This window comes from Canis lupus, chromosome 17 (assembly GCF_011100685.1).
Source record: "Canis lupus familiaris isolate Mischka breed German Shepherd chromosome 17, alternate assembly UU_Cfam_GSD_1.0, whole genome shotgun sequence".
NCBI lineage: Eukaryota > Metazoa > Chordata > Mammalia > Carnivora > Canidae > Canis > Canis lupus.
Window position 1 is genome coordinate 29346188 of NC_049238.1, and position 22294 is coordinate 29368481.

Here is a 22294-nt window from a genome sequence, read left to right on the forward strand (position 1 = left end):
ATTTAAGAATTACTAGCAGCAAAAAACAAAAACCAACAACAATAAAAGAATTACTAGCAGCGTCTATGGGTCATCCTCATCTTACCACTGCCGCAGGGGGATGATGAGCTGACTGATTCTTGAGTGAGAGCAGAACTCTGAAGGCTCTATTACAGAGAAGTAGGGAACCGTTCAAGAGAAACTATACCAAACACTGTTTCTTTTTTTTTTTAAGATTTTATTTATTGATTCATGAGACACAGAGAGAGAGAGAGAGAGAGAGAGAGAGAGGCAGAGACACAGGCAGAGGGAGAAGGAGGCTTCCTGAGAGGAGCCCAATGCAGGACTCAATCCCAGGACCCCGGGATCACGACCTGAGCCAAAGGATCAACCACTGAGCCACCCAGGTGCCCCTCAAACACTGTTTCTTAACTCCAGACTATGGAAAAAATATCTTGCTTTCAGTCTGAAAGAAATTTCAGGCAAAAAAGGAGAGGTACACAAGTCTACACACACACGCACACATGCATGTGCGTGAGTACACATGAGCATGCTTACACAAATGCATGCTCACACGCATCCTTATACACACATGGGCTCGCCCAAACAGCTCCCGCACCAGGAACACTCTCTAATCCATGTCTATGCAGACACTGATGTCTGCTGGCAGGCCTGGGCCTGTCTTAAGGCTGCCTCTGTTTTTCCAGCAGGGATCCAGAATGGTTGGCACTTGCTTCCTCTGGCCCTTGCCGGCTCTGTCTCACCTCTCAATGTCTCCCATGCAGGACAGAGTCGCATGAGTTAATTCAACCTCACAGAGATGTCATCATAATCACAGTAATCCCTTGCACTACAATTTTCTCTCCTTCTAGCATCATCTCAGCCCCAGGAGGCTGCTGTTAACATCCCCATTTGTTAGAAGAGGAGCTGAGAAATAGGGAAGTTAATTAAATTGCTAGTAAGTTGCACATTTGGGATTAGAGCTCATGTCCCCTGACTTCCAGTCAAGAGCTGGAGTGACACATTTATGTAAGAATGGAGCGGTGGGGGCGGGGGAGGGTGGTCCCAGCACAGCTTAATACACAAAGTGAGGACAGGAGCTGGATGTAGGACCAGTAAGAGCTGGGAATGGCTTTATTTATTTATTTTTTTTTAAATTTTTATTTATTTATGATAGTCACAGAGAGAGAGAGAAATAGAGGCAGAGACACAGGCAGAGGGAGAAGCAGGCTCCATGCACCGGGAGCCCGATCTGGGATTCGATCCCGGGTCTCCAGGATCGCGCCCTGGGCCAAAGGCAGGTGCCAAACCGCTGCGCCACCCAGGGATCCCTGGGAATGGCTTTATGATGGATGGACACACCCCTGGGGACAGAGTAAGAAGGGCGGTTGACAAGGACCAGAACCCAGCAATCCCAGTGTTTGGGTTGGAGTGTAGGAACCTGTGGAGAGAATATGGAGGAGGGGAGGTGGCTGGAGGAGGAGAACTTGAATGTTTCAAAAAACAAGATTTGCTGCTTGCCAAGTGCCCTAGTAGCTTCCTGGACCAGGGTCTGCTTTGGTGGGAAACTCTATTTGGAAAGAAGCATCACTGTCCGTGGAGAAGATGAATAGAGGTCTTAAGGCAGAACAGACAGGAATTTTGGATGCTCTCAGTTTTGTTCTTCAGAACAAGTCTCTTTTCAGAAGGCAGAATTTAAGGCAGAGAAGATGAGTAGAAAATGCACATGGGGCCTCCATTATTGGCCTCTCAGAGTGCCCCACGGTCAGGATGGGGAGGCTGGATAGAGCGTACTTTGGTTTAGACATTCAGATTTAGTTTTAGGATTTAATATTCATATATATATCATAATCAGATGTCTTAATATGAGTAATTCCCTTGATTCTTTCAAACCAAAGGAATGATGAACATATTGGAGGCATCGTGTTTTGGCTCCATCTTGTCCTGAATTAACCTCTGCATTTAGAGTGGGACTAAGTGCTGGGGAGAGGGAAAGTTTCTCCCCAATGGGGCAACAAGGAGGCCTCCCCATGCAGAGCACTCTTCATGCTGATTTCTGACTAGATGCTCATCCCAAATGGCAACTGTCCCAAACCAAGTCTTTTCCTCCAAACCATGCAGTTGACCCTCAGCTTAGCCCAATGCCCTGGTCCCAGAGTGGGGAAGGTACGTCTGGAATCACACAGGGCATCTGAGGAATGTAAGGAAGTGGAACTGGTTTTGCTCTTTCAGAGAATATATACAAGGTGCCTATCTCTGATTGAATACAGAAAGGAGATCACATTTACATAAATTTTCCAAAGTACCATGGCTCCTGTCTGCTTCATAAGTGAAACCACCACCTCTTGCAGGATCTTTCTCTTCTCCAGTGTTTCCTACAATGGTCGAGTCTCTGGTACATTCCATCTTCATGGACTGCTGTTAGCCATTCCCATTCCCATGGACCACTGACTTACCCGGCATCTACCCTCCTCTAGAATATATGAGAAGATCCACATCCTCCACTCAAGTCCACCCTCAAGACAAGGCATCCCTCTTGTCTGCGACAGGGCAATCTCATGAGCACACCAGAGTTCTGCACCGTACCTTCCCCAAAGTCTGGGTTTTCGGTTTTACAACACCTTCACAAGGGGCATCAGCAGCCCTGTCCAGCTTGAGGGTCCTTCCCATTTCCTTGAACAGCCAGGGGGAAGCTCAACACAGGGCCTCCCTTCCCTCAGTCCACGTGGTAGCAAATGTGCTTCTGATCTTACAGGAACAAGTGCACACACACACATTTCCTCAATACAACTGACTTCAAAACCAAGGGCAGAATAATTTCTCAGGAGGGAAAGAAAAAAGGTGCTACTTCTATCTTCCCCTATTAATTCTAAGTAAAGGGAGCATGGATAATTTTTTTAAATACTTAGAATTTTCAGCCTACATGAGTGCCGTGCTTATAAATGTTGAACTACCAGCTCCCCAAAAGCAAGGGAAGTGCTCATTTACCAACTTCAGTGGTATAAATACTCCCACCATGGCTGATTTCAAGCTACAGTGTGAAATGAACCAACTCTCACAATCCTGAAATGTCAACAATTGGTTCTCATAAACCAGTGTGGGCAGCATCCATGCACCACTGACAGGCCTTCCAATGCAGAAGCATAATATACTGTCTTTTCCATAAAAGCATTTCTAAACCAGTTGGGAGACAAAATCAACTCAAGCAAACTTTAGGAAATAGCACAAGACTAAGTAAAATCAGAGTCTTGGTTGAGAGACAAGATTCTAAGGCCTCATTGGGAAGGGATGTAATGGTCTTTTCAGAATCTCTGTGGAGAAGAAAGTGTTGGGTGCTGATGGGCCCAGGCCTTGTCAAGCAGAAGTGGGAGGTGGTTTTCTAGAGTGAAAGAGCAGTGTGAACAGACACATGAGTGGAACCAGGTGCTCTGTTGGGGGAGCAGAGACCAGCCTGGCTGCAGCTGGGAGACATGAGGTGACTGCTTCTGAGCTCCCAAAAGAAGAGAAGGCAGGGTTGAAAAGATTTGGAAAGATGAGGAGTTGGCATCAAGAGGTGCTTATGCTTTTGGACTCTGAGAGGCAACTGTGACCAAATGGAATAAACCCAGGATTCCAAGGTCAGCTAGACCTTGGTTTGCATCCCTTGCCTTGCAATTTTCTAGTTACAAAATCTGGGCTGAGTCACTCCACCGGTCCAAGCCCAATTCTGTGAAATGGGAGCAATAGCATTGCCTCCGCTCTGCAACTCACAGGTCTGCCAGCAGCACCCAGTGAGAAACCTTACTGAAAGCAATTAAGTGTTCTACGCGTCAAGTACTATTAGCACTTTCTTTCCTTCTGGGTCATTGAGCAGTTGAGCGTTGAAAATTCTTGACTCATGGGGGTGGGAGGGCAGGAAACGGCAACGCTCTCATTCCTGGAGGGAAGGGAGTGTGTTAATGAGAACAAACCTCAGCGCATTTTTAGCTCCCTCTGTGCCATAAATCACGGATACCCACGGGAGCCATTTTAGGTTTGGGGGCGAGGAAATGACAATGTGAAGTGATGCTCAGGAACCAGAAGGAAGGCCCTGCTTCATAGGACAAGGCAAACACATAGATAGGTCAGTCGCTGTCATCTCGGGATTTAAAACCTTCAAAATCCTAGAAATTAAAGAAACAATTGCTAGTCCTTAGGGAATCTTTTTTAATGAGTTCGGTTTCTCTACACACCTTCCTTCCCTGGCCCAGAATGGAAGGAGTAATTTGCTTGGTAAAATGTCATGGCCGCCTTTCGAAATAACTGGAGTCATTCTGCGAGGTCACGAAACCACACCAGAAATTGTCAGGAAAGAAGTTTTACTTAAAAAGAACTAGTGGGAATGAGGAAACCAAGGAAAAGAAATTTGAGGCGTGGTGACCAAGAGAAATTGCTGCCTGACAGAACCACCAGGTCCCTGTGATAAGAAAGAGGATGTCTGACCTGGAGGTCAGATGCTGGGCCATGTGATGGAGGAGCCATTCTTGGGGGGTACAAGTAGGGGGCTGCAAATTAAGGCAAACTTTTCTTAATCTCAAAGCTTTCGTATCTTTATTTTTCTTTTTAAGATTTATTTATTTGGGCAGCCCGGGTGGCTCAGCGGTTTAGCACTGCCTTCAGCCCAGGGCGTGATCCTGGAGTCCTAGGATCAAGTCCCACATCGGGCTCCCTGCATGGAGCCTGCTTCTCTCTCTGCCTGTGTCTCTGCCTCTTTCTCTCTCTCTCTCTCTCTCGAATAAATAAATAAATAAAATCTTAAAAATATTTTAAAAAATAAATGAAATGCAACAAAAATAAATAAGGCTTTTAAAAAAATATTTATTTATTTATTCAGGAGAGACACAGCGAGATAGAAGCAGAGACATGGGCAGAGGGAGAAGCAGGCTTCCCACAGGGAGCCCAATGCAGTGCTCAATCCCAGATCCCAGGTGCCAGGATCATGCCCTGAGCCAAAGGCAGACGCTCAACTGCTGAGCCACCCAGGCATCCCCACCTTCGTATCTTAAAATAAAGATAGACACTGGTTGGATAATCTGCTGATTGTGTCAAATGATGTTTTCCAGTTCTTCATATTTTTGTTTCTCCCCACAGTGGTGTGCTTGATAATTCAGGAGGGAAAATACTTGTTCGGAAAGTTGCTGGACAATCTGGCTATAAAGGGAGTTATTCCAATGGCATCCAGTCGCTGTCCCTGCCACGCTGGAGAGAGTCCTTCATCGTCTCAGGTATGCCCACGCTCTGGGAAGCGCTGCCATGCCTGGGCGCTTGGCTTAAGTGACCTCGCGGGATGAAATGTGCTCTACATTCTGTTGGTTTTAGTTTATGGCTCAGCTCATTTCATAAAAAATCTGAAGCATTAGCTCTTCTGATAATTAAGATCATGAAATAATAAATTATAATTACCGTGATAAATCACTACAAAGTCGGGAAATATTAAAAGGCTCCAATTGCTCATTTGAAACACACTGAAGCTATCTGTAATCCAAACTTTTAATGAAGTGAATTATATTTCATAACCTGGGTTTTTTTTAACTACTCCTTTGGCTAGGCCAAATATGTCTCATATCTTGATCCTCATTCCTTAATATTTCTGATAAATGGATAGGGATATAGGCTCTTAGAGAACCAAGCTACAATTTTGAGATTTCTTTTTATTTCATTCATTGTATCACTAGTCAGTTCCTGCTATCTAGCTCCTTAGGATTTTTGCAGATAATCATTTTTACTCTTTTTGTCCCTCTTCTCATGAAGTAATATCAGTGAGGTAATGACTACTGTGCTTTCACAGCAAAAAGGTGACTGAGTATCTCTGGATTATCATGACCTGCCCTTGCCCATTTTTGTGAAATTACCCAACCTAGCCTTTTGTTTTGAAATGTTTTTAGTTGAAAGAAAAATGGAAAGAATACTACAATGAATACCCATATTCCCTTCACCTTGGAACATTTGCTTTATCTATCTACTTATCATTTATTTTATTTCGTTCTAATTCATGTAAAAATAAGCTGAAGGCATTATGACACTTTATTCCTCAATACTTCAGGACACATCTGGTAAAAACAAGAACATTTTCTTAAATACCACGATACCAGTACCAAACCTAAAAAATTAACATTGTTATAATATTATCTAACAAATAGTTATCCAATTATATCCAGTTATCCTAAAATAGTCTTCATAGTAAATTCTTCCTCCTCCTCCTCTCTCCTTCCCTCCCCTCGTTGTTTCTTTGTTTCTTTCTTTTGGATCCATGATCTAATAAAAATCATCTGTCACATTTAGTTATCACATTTATTTACTCTCTTTTAATCTAGAACTAGCTACCACCACACTACCTTTTTTGGTCATGAATGACAATGGCGTTTTAGAAGTCCTAGCCAGTTGTCTAGTCTATGTCTCCCAATCTGGACCACAAACATGTCCAACTATTTCCTCATGATTGGGTTCAGGTTAAATATTTTGCCAAGTTTACTACACAGGTAGTATCATAGTATATCCATTGTGCATATCAGAAGGCACAATAATGTCAGTTTGTCGAACTGTTGTTGATGTTAAACTTAACTGCTTGGATACTTTATAACATCTCTCCATGGTAAAGATTGTTGTAATTAATAAGTAATCTGTAGGGTAATACTTCCAAACAGCATGAATAGCTCATTCCCCAACAAATTCACCCAGTGGTTTTAATTTCTGTTGATGATCCTTGCAGTAGCAAGAATTGCACTAGAAATTGAAAAAGCATAATTGTTCTGTCATTCCCATTTATTAGCAAGTATTCTTTTTTTTTTTTATTAGCAAGTATTCTTATATAAAGAAAAGAGGTATTTCCTCCTATCCACACCTATTTTTCAAGTACCAATACGGACCCATGGATGTTTTCGAAAATATGTTATAATCAATTATCATCATTATTCTTTTTGGCACTCAAATTTTCCATGTTTGGCCAGCGGGAGCCCTTCACGCTTTTCTGACATGTCCCCATTGGTATTTGAGCACAACACATTGTTCTATCATTGTCTTATACTTGCCTTACTCTCGGCCTTGAATCTCCCATTTTCTTCAAAAAGGCTTCACATGACTTTAAACTATATTCTAACAGAACTTCCTGGCATCCCAACAAGATTAGCAGCCATGCGACTCTCCTGAGCAACTACCAATGGAAGACCAATGAAGTGAGGAAGAGAGAAATGTTTTGTAATATAGTAGGCCTTCCAGTCTAGGTATTTTTCTGGTACCTTTATGTATCCCATACCCCAACTCCTACTATCCTCCCAATTAGCAGAGTGTTAATAGAACTACAAACAGACCTTTTAGGATTTTTCACAACTTAGCAATACCTGTTTCCTCTTGCCTGCCGAATTCTGCACAACCAGGGTTCAAATTAAACTGGTTTCTCTGTCAGATAGTGGAAAGTCATCAAACACAGTACTGTGAGTATTTAGATTAGGGGCCATATGAAAATGCTAATACCTAGAATACAAATTTGTCAAGTATAGAGAGAAATATAATCTATACATAGGTGTTTACCAAATAGCTCCTGGCTAAATAAGAGTGTTTTCATCTTAAGTGTATAGCCTGCAATTTAAGAATCCCAACAGGGATGCCTGGGTGGCTCAGTGGTTGAGCATCTGCCTTTGGCCCAGGGTGTGATCCTGGAGTTCCAGGATGGAGTCCTACATCAGGCTCCCTGCATGGAGCCTGCTTCTCCCACTGCCTGTGTCTCTGCCTGCCTCTCTTTGTGTCTCGAATGAATGAATGAATAAATAAATAAAATCTTAAAAAAAATAGAATCCCAACAGAGGTTTGAAAAGAAAAATTAACTACAAGACAGTAGAGATGTTTTGGGTTTTGGCTATTTTTTTTAAAGATTGATTGATTGATTGATTTATGAGAGAGAGAGAGAGAGAGAGAGAGAGAGGCTTCCTTGCAGGGAGCCTGACATGGGACTCGATCCCGGGACTCCAGGATCATGCTCTGGGCAGAAGGCAGGTGCTAAAACGCTGAGCCACGCAGGGATCCCTGATGTTTTGGGTTTTGTAAATGAAAATCAATCTGCTGAGATTATTCCCTATGGATTGCAACCTCCATCTCCCCTCATTTCACCTAGTGACATTTAACTCAAACACTTTTTGCCAATTATAACAAACATGTGTGTTTCTGCAATGGCTAGGAGTCTCTTTCGGATGGGTGAATTGGGAGAGCACAGTGCCTATAAAGGCATTGACCAGCCAACAGCCAAGGCAGGCTCCCCACTATTTGGAGGCTCAAGGCTACCAAGTTTAGCTAGATTGGGTCAGAATCCTCCTTTGAAGGACCGGATACCTCTATTACCTCTCTCTAGGTTTTTATTTCTAATCTTCACACATCACTGTGCTCCTTTTAGTTCATTTACTTCGATGGGCTGGGATGGGAGCAGGATATAGGATGTGCATTTTTGCTCTGCACAAACTTTTGACAGTCCAGGGATGGGAAAGGTCAGAGAGGAACCTCCTAATACTGCCCATTTGTTCTTTGATCCACATTTCAGAAAACTGAGCTCATGTTCCTTTTCCTTTCTGAATAGAAGCAGAAAGAACCATAGGATTTTTAGATGTGAGAAGAATAGTAAACAGAGGGAGACCATGTCTCTGCAGTGGCTCTCTGTTGAAAGAGTGAGGCACACAGCCGTGGGGCCCTCTTCAAGGCCGAAATAACCTCAATCACTGTTATTTGGAGGAGGCCCAGACAAGGGTGGGGGACCTGGAAATGCCAAGCTCTGTTCCCAGGGGACTTTAATGAGATGAAATAACTCCGTAAGCCCAAACATTTTGCCTCATTCCCACTTTGAGTGATATTTATAGGTAATACCAGCATAGAATCTTCACATCTCTCTGGTAACATCTAGTTCCAAAACATTTTAACTTTTTTTTTTTCATTAAATCCCTACAACTTAATGTATGAAATTGGTCCATATCGTTGTCCATATTTTCCGAATGAGAAAAATGAGAGTCTCAGGGATTGAGGCGATTACTTAATAGCAAATAGAAACAGAAACTGAGATGTTCTTATTCCCAGTTTCAGACCCTGTCTTTCCAGTTTGAGCCCCTGTCATTCTTTCTACTTCATGACTGCAATCCCTTGTGTCAATAGGGCTTTTTGCAAAATCTTCCGCTAGACTCTTGCACCCCTCAGGCTCTCCATATAACACTCCTTACCATCTCCTCCCTGAGCCTATCCTACAAAACTACTAGGTTGCGAGTTAAAATGCTTTCATTATCAGATGTAAATATTAGATTACAGGTGAGATGCCTCTGAGCTGTAACAGAGATCTAGGCATTAAGATATTAATTCTCTGAAGAAATACTTAGTGAGCATCTCCTGTGTGCCAGACACTGCTCTAGGCCCAGATTCAACAGTTACCAAGTGAGACAGATTCCCTGCCTTCAAGAGGGCTTCTAGACTCCAAGTGACACTTTCCATCTCACTGTGGGGCAAAACCCCTATGGTGGAACGTCCGGCATTGTCTCCTGGCAGAGGAAGGCTTTGTAGGAAGCAGCCTTCTCGGGGAATTTCCAGTCCTATCAGGTTTGGTACCTTCTTAACCCAACCCCAATCACCCGATAGTTTTTCTTTTTTATGCCTCCTTTGTTTCCCTGATACATATTAACATTCCTTCTCCTCCTCTGGCCTCTAAATTATCTTTCCCTAGGTAGGCAACAAATGCTTATTTTGAAACCTTTTAGGTTTTTCTAGTGTCATGGAATTCAGATGGCTCCCACAGGGTCTGGAAAGGGAGAGAGAGCCATTCTGCACAGCCAATCTGTGACCAGAGCTCTGGAGCATCCAGAAGGAGAGAGCATGGGGAGTGTTCTTACATTCATCTACTGACCTAATTAAACATTCAACACCACATGTACGAAAACCTTAGCTTATGTGTCACATCTCCATGAGTGGAATAAGGGTTGCTAGTGTGAACCCTAAGTCATGGAGATTTTATTGCTTCCTTTCTAATATTAATAAAACACAGGCTATACAGGAAAACAAAACATCACTTGACTTTCTTATCATAATCAACAATTCAGCTGGGGGGAGACCAACAGATTTATTGAACTCAAGAGAGAGACATAGGAAGGAGGGAATCAGCTTACTAGAACAGAGCCATCTAAAACTTATAGCTCTAGAAATAAATCATTCTTTTTCTTTTTTGCAGAAGGTAAACCCCAAAAGGATGTAACCTACCCATCGGCTCTTACATATTCATCATCAAAAAGCCCCACTGCCAAAACAGGCAAGTGTTCATGAGAGTTTTCACCTACATCTTCTGAGTTTTTAAACGCTGAGTTTTAGGAGGTAGTGTAGAAATTGAAGGGGGGATAAGGAGTGGGGATAACTGGGTGATGGAAGGTAAGGAGGCCACGTGATGTGATGCACACTGGGTATTATACTGTATGTTGGCAAATTGAATTTAAATTTTAAAAACTGTCTGAATGACAACAACAAAAAGAAATTAATATCCTAAGTGGTCAAGCTCCACTGACTCCAGCAATATTTTAGCAGATGCCAAGAACAGGGGCACAGACATAAGGAGATAGATGGCTAGGCTAAAGAGTGATGCTTTCATTTTGGGGTTTTGTTTTTGCAATTCCAAGATTATCTCTATGTTTGTGTCATTTTCATTCAGAATGATTGTTGCCTTCAATTGTACTGTATTGTTGCTTTAGAGGATGACAGGACATTCTGTCTAGAAATGTCCCCCTGGCAGCTGAAAGCATACCTCTCTGCTAAGGTATGAAATGAAGGGCAGCAAAGGGGATGGGGTGGTGTATGTGTTCACAGAAAGCAGATAATCGAAATAACCCAGACAAAGATACACTGTTTATGAGGTTGAGCCTACCCAGCTTCATGTGAACCACAAGCGAAGTACAGGTAGACCTCAGGCCAGGAAAATACCATTTCCTAGGTTTCTGTGTTAAAGTGGGAACTGGGCTATGCATGACTATGTCTTTGGGGACACTTGGATTTCCCACACAAAGAAAAGGGATCAATTTCCCTTTCTAACATAAACATAATAAGGGTACTTGGGGTTCACCAAGCTTCTAGAGGAACTGCTCCTTAAAATTATAGTCTCATTAAAGAATAAGTTTCGCTAATTCAAATAAAAAATTCCTGTGAGAACCATAAAAGGATGGCCCCCTTTGTGGCAACCTGAATGATAAAATTCCTATAGGGATTAGGGGGAGCAGATTAGATGAAGATGTGAGGGCCAGCAGTTAGTTGTTCTCGCCTTGACCCCTGCTCCCCCCCCCCACCCGCCCCCAACAAAACCGCTTCCTAATCCCTCCAAGACTGTGAGTTAACAGGAAAATCAGGTTAGGATGACCCCCTCAAAGCATAATAACCTTCTTCCATGGGAAAATATCTCACTCAAAAAATAGAAAGCACCTTAAAAAAATAAAAATAAAAAAGCATCTTGATGTGCCTGGTGCAGCTCCTGCTGGGGATGGATGTTCCTAAGATTTAAACGCTATTTCCCCAGGCAGTTAGCAACCATCAGGCAGGCAGCTGTTACTTGGCTAGAGTCTCCAGCTACTCCGAGCTAAATAAAAACAGGTAAGTGTTGTTTTGTGGAAGCTCACCAAACCTGAGAAGGCACATTGCTGGCACTCCAGCAAGAGAAAGGAAAGTAAATCTTTACTAGAGGCTACTGAGCTACTGGTGGGAGGATCCTCTCCTGGTTCATCTTGGCCATCTGCCCAGCCTCTCCCACCAGAGGAAAATCAAGCTGAAGTTTATGATAATATGCTTGACTTCCTAACACCTTCCTGCCCCTCACTGCCTGTGCTCACGGAGGCTACCCCTCCTTGAGAGTCAGCCAGTTTCCACCAGAACTCTAGGGGGACTTTGGGCCACCCTCTGATGGGAACCACATCCGGGAATCTTGAGGCTATTCATGACTTGCCTTCCACCTTGTTCCTCTTTTGAGGAAAAATATATGGAATTTGGAATCAAACAAATGTGGGTCCAAATCCTGGCTCTACTGCCTATTGTCTGTGAGACCTTATGTATAGAATTTCTTTCTTTTTTTTTTTTAAAGATTTTTAAAAATTTATTCATAGAGACAGAGAGAGAGAGGCAGAGACACAGGCAGAGGGAGAAGCAGGCATCATACAGAGAGCCTGATGTGGGACCCTGTATAGAATTTCTTGGGCAGCCCGGGTGGCTCAGTGGTTTAGCGCCGCCTGCAGCCCAGGGTGTGATCCTGGAGACCTGGGATGGAGTCTCGCATCAGGCTTCCTGCATGAAGCCTGTTTCTCCCTCTGCCTGTTTCTCCCTCTGCCTGTGTCTCTGCCTCTCTCTTTCTCATGAATAAATAAAAATTAAAAGATCTTAAAAAAAAAAAAGAATGTCTTGATCTCTTGGAAAATATACTACTTACCCTAAAAATAGGAATTCTTGGATTGGCTTCCAGGATTATGATTAATATCAAATATGAATGCTTATGTAAAAGAGGCCTTCAGAGTGTCTGGTGCATAGTAGATGCTCAGTGAATATTACATTTCCTGCCCTCATGTATAGCCTTGAGGCCTGTAGTGAGTATTGGCGAGATCCAAATCCTCCCCATCACTCTGAACTTCAGGCATTGCTATAAACTGGCTTCAATGCCTTTTTCATGGCACCTCACATTTGACATCTACACTGGGGGAAGGGGACTGGGGGAAGGGGACTTGATATATAACATGATGATAAATGTCAGCTAGTGCTATTTATCGAGTACCTACCATGTGCTAAGCACTGTGCAGGACCCTCACGGACATGATCTTTAATTATGACAACAGCCCTGCCGGGTAGGTCTGACCATCTCCATTTTACAGCTAAGGAACCGGGCTCAAAGAACTAGTGGCCAAGTGGTGAGGGCTGAAGTCAGGAGTCCAGGTGCTATGAAGAATTCACTTTGGGGATCCCTGGGTGGCTCAGGGGTTTAGCGCCTGCCTTTGGCCCAGGGCACAATCCTGGAGTCCCGGGATCGAGTCCCATGTTGGGCTCCCGTCATGGAGCCTGCTTCTCCCTCCTCCTGTGTCTCTGCCTCTCTCTATCTCTCTCTCTCTCTCTCTCTCTCTCTGTCTATCATAAATAAATAAATCTTTAAAAAAAAAGAATTCACTTTGGTCACATCAGGCATTATGTTCAATGAGGAATTGGGAGCAATTGGAGTAGAGCTCTTTCTCTGTTTTCATCTTAAAGACAGTTCTATTCTGTGCAGGAGAGCAAGCAGAAACAACAGCCCATGGAAGACCATGGAAACCAGAGATGGACCTGTTGGTTGAATTGATGACATGCTTGAAAATATCTGTGTTTTAAGCAAGTAACACAAATGGCTGCCATCAAGATATTTAATGTCCTCCAGAAATCAGTATTAGCAAAAGAAGACTGGGGTATTTAGAAACCTCAGTATTAGCCAATGATGTGAGAAAAAGATAATTTATAGTTTCAATATCTAATAAGTGTAAGGCGGCAAAAATGGTCATTATTGCTAGTAGAAATTTTATTTTCAATTGTGGTTTAATGAATAATTTTTGCAAGTAAAATATACTCACTGTAGGTTTTATATATTTCTTTCTAAATTAATAATTTTATCCTATTTCATAAACTATACAACTCATCTGTTAAGTGGCTTTTCTCTGTATGAAGTAGATCCAAGCTGGGCCTGCATCCCCATGCCAAGGCGCAAATAACTTCAGAGCACTTACCGGAGGGTAAGATAGAAGACTACTTTGGAGAAACTAGAAACTCGCCTAGGACTTATTATGAACACCCAATTCCTTTTGAAGTTACGGAAATATCATAAATCACGCAGGTTCAGTTTTGCCCAAAGATGTCATGAAGACTGGGTGAACCCCCAAGGCCAGTGCCAGCACTTTAGCAATTTGTCTGGCAGGCAGATTTAAAGGTGACCAGATGTTAGCAACCACAGGGTAAATGAGAGATCTGTGTCTTGCCCCGATAGCCTAACGTCTACAAGAGCAGACCGAGTGGCCACACTCCAACCCATGCCTGGGCACCATCTGTCAACCTGCTCTCCTGAGTCAGTGCTGTGATTCCCACAGAAGGTGACAGCCGCAGGGTGGCAGACACACACATGCCAGAGCTGAGTAGTGGGCCTAAATGCCCCATCACACATTTGTCTGCATGGTTGGTCCAAGGCCAGCATGGTGTACACTGTCAAAGGGGAAGTTGGATGGTTCACAGGAAGAGTGCAGCACCTTCTTATCTCAGGTGCTATCCCCTTGGCTGCTGTTCCGTGTGCCAAAGATGAGTATCCCTAAGCAGAGCAGGAGCTAGAGCTAGGATGCTGTGGGTGAGCTGAAAAACAACCCCCACCAAAGTACCCATGTCCTGGTCCATGAAATCTGTGGATTCTTCTGCATATGGCAAAACAGTGAAAATGGAGGAGGGAGACGGCTTTGTGGATGGGATTAAGTTAAGGATCTTTCGTGGGGAGATTATCCTGAATTAGCTGGGGTGGGGGGCAGCACAGAGGGAGATTTGATAACACGCGGAGGAGAGGGTCATGTGAAGATGGAGCAGAGAGACCTGAGGAGGTCGGCCTTGAAGCCTAGAGGGGTATGGCCAGCAGCCAAGGGATGCCAGCAGCCAGGGGAGGGAGGAGCAGAAGGCAGATCCCGCCTCAGAGCCTCCCGAGGGAGGTCAGCCCGGCGATACTGATTTCCAACATTTGGCCTCCAAAAGTGTGAGAGAATAAATTTTTGCTGCTTTAAGCCACGGAGTTTGTGGCGATCTGTTATAGCAGCCCTAGGAATCGATTACAGATGCGCTGGTACTGAAGCTGGCATACCGGCCTGGGGCTCAGGAGACACGTGTAACGGGGGGCCGTTGCTCCCTCCCAGGACCAGGACGGGGACCACTGTTGTTTCGGAACAATTTTGTGTCTCCTCTGGCACAGACCCACGGTTGTCAGTTCAATATGCAATGCCCAGTGGGTAGCCACTTGTCCCCTTGCTCTGAGCATTCAGAGAAGCTGTCAGGGCCCCCGGAGTACTAACAAATTAAGACTTGTTTAAAACCATGGAAACAATCTAAATCATTACACATGAGTACAATTTAGAAGTAGACTCTGGGACGGTCCTTACCATCTGATTATTTCTGTTACCCTATTTTACAGATGAGAAAATGGGGGCCCAGAGGAGTTAGCTGACTAGTCATGAACCAATTTAAGCCAGAACACCTACAATGTATTCTCTAAGAGTAAGTTGTAGTGAAAGCCCCAAAGGTTCTTTCCATTCCTAGGTCAATGCTAACTTCCACAGAAGAAAGGAAGGAAGGGAAGAAGGGAGGAAAGGAGGAAAAGAAAAGAGAGGGAGGGAGAGAGAGAAAGAGCGGGGGGAAAAAGAGAGGGAGGAAGGGAGTGCCTGGGTGACTCAGTTGGTTAAGAGTCTACCTTTGACTCAAGTTCCTGGGATGAAGCCCCACATCTGGCTCCCTGCTCAGTGGGGAGCCTGCTTCTCCCTCTCCCTCTGCCCCTCCTTCACTTGTGTTCTGTCTTTCTCTCTGTCTCTCAAATAAATAAATAAAATCTTAAAAAAAAAAAAAGGGAAGGGGGAGAAAGTTTATGAACCACTGCTTCTGGTGTCTTGCAAATTAATTTGGCAGTTAATCGTGTTCTACATTGCTATAGTATTTAACCGCTGTTTAAATAGTTTATTGTTATTTAGTGTTTGGTTTATTGGCTCATTGCTCCATCCAGATTGTACATTCCTTTCAGACAGGTGGTTTTTATCTTCCGCAACAACTAGCACAGGTCTTTGCTCAAAGCCAGTGTTCAATAAGCATTTATTTCGTCTCTGTCCTCAAGAGCCTACCAGCCATTTCCTAGGCCCCAGTGTAATTTTGCCTTCTTTACAGGTGAGGCCACAAAGGCCTATCAGAAGCCATCAGTTCCAGGAACGACTGCACAGCCAGTAACCCTGATGCAGGTAACGGGAGCCACTGCCAGCGAAGCCAGCCACACCAGTCTGCCAAAGCCATCCCCATCTGCAGTTTCTACCACCAGCAGCCTCAGATCACAGCCCATGGGCCACAGGAGCTGGGAGCTGGGTCAGTAGGTAGACTGTGTGTTGTCATGTGCTAGAAAAGTAGGAGACTGGGCTTTCAGAGTAACGGTCTGAATGCTTGTGTGGAGAGCCCATCTTGAGAGCCAGGTGAGAGGTAATGTAAGACCTGGGCCAGGAGTATGTCCAGACTCAAGTGTAGACTTGAACCTAATACTAATTCAGGACCAAGCTAAGGGCAATCAAACCATGTAGAAGGAGCTGAAGAGACTTAATAACAGGACTACTGTTGTCATACTGTGGAAGGTAGGATCTTACATGAAACTTTCCCATTGCAAAATCCTCATTTCTACAAAAGCCAAGCTGAAGGAATAGTAGGTTTCAACATAAATACTGTTGGGTTTTGTTTTAAGTGATGCACTGTATACTCCTAGAAGTCTTCAAATATTACAGGCAAACAAAACAAAAAACTCCTATGGGAAAAACCAGATAGCTAAATTTTTATTCCTTTTCTGATTGCTTCTTAGGCATCCATCTCTTAAATCATATTTTTGGTTTTACCAAAGTCAGTTTTATGAAATTAATCTTGGCATTATATCAAAAAAGGATCTTAAGAGCTCACCTGGTAACCCAATGTCTAGTTTCTACATGCTTATATGCAAGCCACCCTTGGCTAATAAGCACCCATCTCACTTCTAAATGTCTGCTGATAAGAGTCTAGAAAATTCTGCAGCAGGAGTGACACTACTATCTTAGCAGGTTTTTCTAAATATTTCCCACCTGGGGCTATTTTTCCCTTCTAGGAGAAAGTACCTGGGACTTGTTCTCCTTAGCCTCACCTCCAACTTCCAGACATTACTGCCACACAGCACGGCCCTTCCCCCTTCCATATCAGAGCCCAGCCATCTATCTATTCATCTTTTTCTCTAAAATAACATCAGCACTTATAACATGCTAGATACTCTTCAAAGCACCTTACAAATACCAGCCTAGGAAATCCTCCTCATAGCTCTATGAAGTAGACCTACAACTTCTACTTTGACTAATCCCTTGTACTGATGAGGAAACCAGGGAGTAGAGCAGGGAGGATGTTGGCCTAGGCCACCCACCTGAGAAGCAGCAGAGCTGCGATGGCACCCCAGCAGCTGGGTTCTCCTGTGACTGTTCTGCAGGAGGCACTCCTGCCATAAACAAACACCCTAGGCACAAACAAAGCTATCAAAGAAGCAGGGGCCTGCTCCACCTGGGCATGCATGGGGCATCAGACACTGTCAGATGTCAGGCACCAGCAACTCCTACTGTGATTAATACTAACAATGATGAAGCATACAGTCTGGGCTTTCCTATGCCCAGCACCCTGTGCACCATATTATTCAATGTTCCTAATTATGAACCAAGGAGTATTATTAGCCCAATGAATGACCCATGGAAAAAGCGATGGTATTAAGTCCCCAAATAAAAATGCCATAAAAATAGCATCTGGAACGCATAGGACACCCCCCATCCTGTTCCTATGGACCCTCAGATGACATGAGCACAGACACACAGCACCTGGCAGCAGCAGAAGTAGTTGGGAAGAAAGCATGCCTGGTGGGGGAGTCCACGGCCAAGAGTTTTCCTTTTTCTGAACTTCAGGCTCTTGACTTTTAGAGCCCTTGATTCTTTCAAAGACCTTGGATTACTTGAGTAAGTTGTTTGCTCCTGGTGCCTCCTTGGAGGAGGGTCAGCTTTTACACAACACATGTAACTAAACACGTGGCATATTTATTTGGCTACAAAAGGAGCCTGGAAACTCAGTGCCACACTCACTGGCCTGTGCTTGTAGAAACCTCAACCACCTCAGGTTGTGGCTCCCAACCTGGCAAAGCCTCATTATTCCTGGCCAGGGAACAGGGCCGTTGGACAGCAGCCTCCCAGCCCACTGGCTTTCCTCTTCCACCTCGCCCAGCACCCGCGCCCTTGCTGCCCCACACACTGCCAGGCAAACACTCGGAGCAAGCGCTCCATGCCATGCTGTAGCCCCTGTGGCTGCCAAGCAAGGGGCCAAACTGGGAAGAAAGGACAGAGAAAAAAAATTCTATTGCCTACTCAAAGGATTTTCTGTAGGAACAAAGAGAAATGAAAGTGGAGGTTTGAGTGCCTGTGTCTTTTTGTTAATGACAGTTAACTGAGTTACTTTCCACATCTCATACAATTCACCCATTTAAAGTGTACGATCCAGTGGTTCTTAGTATATTCACAAAGTTGCGCAACCATCACTATGATTGAGTCTAGAACATTTTTTCATCCCAAAAAGAAGCTCTGTGCCCCTTAACTAATCCCTCCCTCCCCAGCCCCAGGTAATTGCCAGTCTACTTTCATGAGTGCCTGTATCGATGTATGGCTATAGATATTTGCTGTGATATTTTAGCTCAACTATATTAAATAATATTTAGTACACAGTTAATCCCTTTTCCTCTTCAAATGAATTGAGAATGTCCTGCCAACTATAACAGAGCAACTCTCCTACTGCTGATAGACAAGTGAGTTGTTGTTACTGCATTTATTAAGGGCTTTTTCCTCTCTTTTATATGTGACCAACCTCAAAAGATTCTAGAAGTTGGTTGTGGAAGGGATGTCCAAGTAAAACCTAACTTATTCATTCAACAAAAATTTATTGAGTGCCTCTTATGTGTCATGCACTGTTCTGGGATCTTGGGCTACACCTGTGAACACATCCTACCAAAGATCCCTGCAACAGGTCACTTCAGCTTTGGACATCTAGAAGAGTGTGTCCAGAAGAGAAACAATCTGCATTTGGAGTCTGTGAGTCATCTTTGCTCTGCAATGAGATAAAGAGCTGCCTCTCAGACACAACATAGGAAACTGCAGGGAGTCTAGTGGAAAGTGGAAAGTTTGTAGTGGGAAAAGACAGAGGCTCTCCCAGCCCATGAAGAGGAGTAGTTACAGGTGGAAGAATAAGGAAAAATGAAGGGGACACCCCTTAACAGACCGATGAACAGGCAAACCTAACAAGATAGCAAGGAATGAGTCAAGGCTGTGGGCAAGGGAGCCAAGAGCCAGAGCAATACAGACTTCTCAGAGGGACAGGAGTGAGGCTGTTCCTCATGGGAGACGCCATAGAAACCCACAGGGGCCAGGCGCCTCCAGAGCCGCATCCCAGGGCCAGAGGGGGCAGTCTGTAGAACCAGATCCACAGATATGCCAAAGAACGTGTTCTGGAAAAGGCCTGCTGCAAGGTCAGCTGTATCAACCATAGGCTTACGAGGGTTGAGGTAGCTCTGCTGAGCATTATTTTAAGAAAATCCTTTCAAGAACTGCCACAGTTGCCTCAGGAGACCTAACAGATTAAATCTGCCCACAAAGGGTAGACCAAGGAGGGGAGCAGAGTGCCGCCTAGTGGCAAGGCATGCTGATGGCCATGGTCATTCACCTTTCCAGGGAGGAGCAAGACCAGCATCAAAAACTACCCATCCCCTCCACACACAATTTCACTTCTCACCAACGTTTATCTCCTCTTTGAAAGTTCATCTTCTTTTAAAGCAACAGAACTTTTTTCTTAAAATCCAGTCTTACAAGTAGTAAGGAAAAAATGAACCTTCCCATAGAAAAATAGGTGAAGGGCATGACCAGGCAAGCCACAATGGAAGAACTAGAAAAGACCAATAAATATAACAAAAGTTGTTCAACCTCACCAGAAGTCCAATAAATGCAAATTAAGCAATAACATGTCTTTTTTTTTTTCCCCACCAATTCACGTGAGAAACTAATAATACATGGTTTGGGCAAGAACATGGAAAAAAACAACCCTAAATTTGCACTTACCACAGTATATCCTAAGGTGATTATCATCTGAGGGTGAAAAGGAACCTGCACACAGATGTCATTCCTAATAGAAAAATAAGTATAAGTGGGTTAATTGTCCACCACCAGAATGGTTAAAGCAATTACCACACAGCTATTAATATTTTGATGAATATGTGCATTTACTGACATGAGATTGGCCTGTGACAGATCGTTAAGTTAAAGAAGGAGGCTACAAGACAGCACAGGCAGTGATCTCATTCTGGTGCCTATGTGTCGTGTGTGAGAATGTGTGCATAGAGAAAGGGATCCAATGCTTTATACCATAGTCGTATACCAGTACCTGCAGGATAGAGGGATTGCAGGCGAGGTCTTCCTATCATGCTATAGATTTTTACAGTGAGTGAGCATGTGCTATCTTTACAAGTAGAGGGAAAACAAAGGTATTTGGACATTGTATTCAAGTAATTGGAACAAAGTCAACGCGAGTGAAACGTTGATTGTGGACAGATTCAGATTTTGGAGGAACTGATATTATTCCCTGAACTTCTCTCTCTTCCTCTCCATGAAACTTGGTTCTTTTTCCTCAGCTCACTTTGACATGGCTCCCTTCCCGGCCCCAAATGGACTTTGCATCTCTCTTTACAAAATCCCCCACCCCTCTCCTCCCTTTCAGAGCCTTGCTTCAGAGAAAGTGCCTGATAAATAATGAATACTGAAGTGTACTTGATTTTCTCCCAAAGTAATTAAGGATAACCCATTGTGTACCTTTAAAATGACTGAAAACTAGTGTTATTTGCATCAATACCGTGTTCACGCCATTTAAGCAAATTGCTAAATGTTAAGTGACATTGCTACTGGAGGATTGCTTTCGCTTCCTCAGGAGTGGCACCGTTGAGGAGAATTATTGTAAGTATAATGACGTGTAAAAACCTATATGGCACTTTAATAAAAGATACTTACATTGACAATCATGAAATACAAGGGTTGTTATTACCTGGAATTTTGAGTCTGTGTTTTGAGCTAACTCCCCTCTCTCTTTTTTCCATTTCAGTGCCTCCTTGGGGCAGGTCCAGACCGCCCAAGGACAAAGCTTTACCTTAGTTCTGACCTTGGCAGTGTCTTGTTAGGTTGGATCATGGAAAGAATGAGAACTGATTAAAATTCATGCTCTGACCAGTCCCATGTTATTACAGATCTCTGGTCTACCAGCAGCGATGCAAGTGGCCAAAACAGCCCCCGCGCCAATGCAGGTAAGAGCCTGAATTCACCTTTCTAGCTTCTGGGGGAAGTTAAGCGTTTTTATGTAAGGTTTGTCTTTCCAGGTCCTTGCCATTTGATTTAGGTTTGGACAGAGAACCCTAAACCAGTGATTCCAACAGAAGATACCACTCAAGGGCCCAACTTGTAAGGAAACTTGAAAGGGAAGCAAGGGAGCTATTAAATAAGCAAGGCTTTCACCAATTGCCATTCCCTTGAGGCAATTTTGTGGAGGTTGTGATAGAACTTCCTGAGGATTCAGTAACTAGGCTCTTATAAAGCTGAAAAGGGATACTCTCTGGGGTTTGTACTGGAGGAACTAGGGTAAAAGAAAGAGAACATTTTGTAGCGTTGTCTAGGAAAGGGCAGAGCTGATTTGCCAGGGTGCTCCTCTGATAGAGGGAATAGAAACCGCATTCTCTCGCCTCCAGGAATTCTATGAATTATGACACCCCCGGCTCTCCTTTCCTCACTTCTGTGTGCATCCTTTAAAGGTTTGGCCCAAACACTGAGATTGCAGAGGGATGAGGCAAATGCCCTTCTTGCAACGCCCGTGAGGCCAGCAGAGATTAGAAAGGAAAATAGAGCAGGGCTGGATGCTTTCTACAAATTCTGCTCAGGGCTTGGGCCACAAGCTGATACACTTGATAGAAGTACACAATACCTTTTTGCAGCCACGGGGCACTGCCCTGGGAAGCCCGACCTCCCAAGGAAAGGAGCTCATGTCTTACTTTTGCAGGGGGATACTAGGATGTCCTCCACACGTTAAAAGATTCCTAGAGACTGTAGGTTCTGTTTTGCTTTGATACTGGATCGGAGCAGCAGCTCCATGTGGTCCCCCAAACAGGACTAGCATCTAGGAGTGGTACAGGTGTACCTTTGCCAAAGCACATGTTGCTGTCCTGGACAAAAGATTTTAAGAATCAGGTCGCTGGGCAAAGCAAGGACTCCCCTAGGCCATCTTAGCCCTCTCCCGGCCCATGGGGCTCTTCAGGCAGCCAAGCATGGGGCACTCTCTCCTCCTGTCCCCTTGGCTAGGATCTTTGACTCCTCCACAACTCCCAAAAGGAGAGCAAACCACAGACAGCTCAACTGACTTCCAAGGAAAAGCTGACCCAGGGGCACTTTTCATCAAGAGGAAAATTCAGGGAAGAGAGCAGACCGCTGGTTGCATGTAAATCAGCCAA

At 44.1% G+C, this 22294-nt stretch overlaps 1 protein-coding gene across 4 annotated transcripts in view; it reads left to right on the forward strand.

The window, feature by feature from the left end:
* The window catches only part of VIT (vitrin), a 104644-nt gene that overhangs the window by 44211 nt on the left and 38139 nt on the right, over window positions 1-22294 (forward strand). For all 4 annotated transcript variants that reach the window (XM_038561262.1, XM_038561260.1, XM_038561261.1 and 1 more), the window contains exons 5-8: window positions 5089-5222; window positions 10187-10264; window positions 15898-16089; window positions 21044-21100. In XM_038561262.1, the coding sequence (XP_038417190.1) occupies window positions 5089-5222; window positions 10187-10264; window positions 15898-16089; window positions 21044-21100 (461 nt within the window). The remainder of the gene's footprint in view (window positions 1-5088; window positions 5223-10186; window positions 10265-15897; window positions 16090-21043; window positions 21101-22294) is intronic.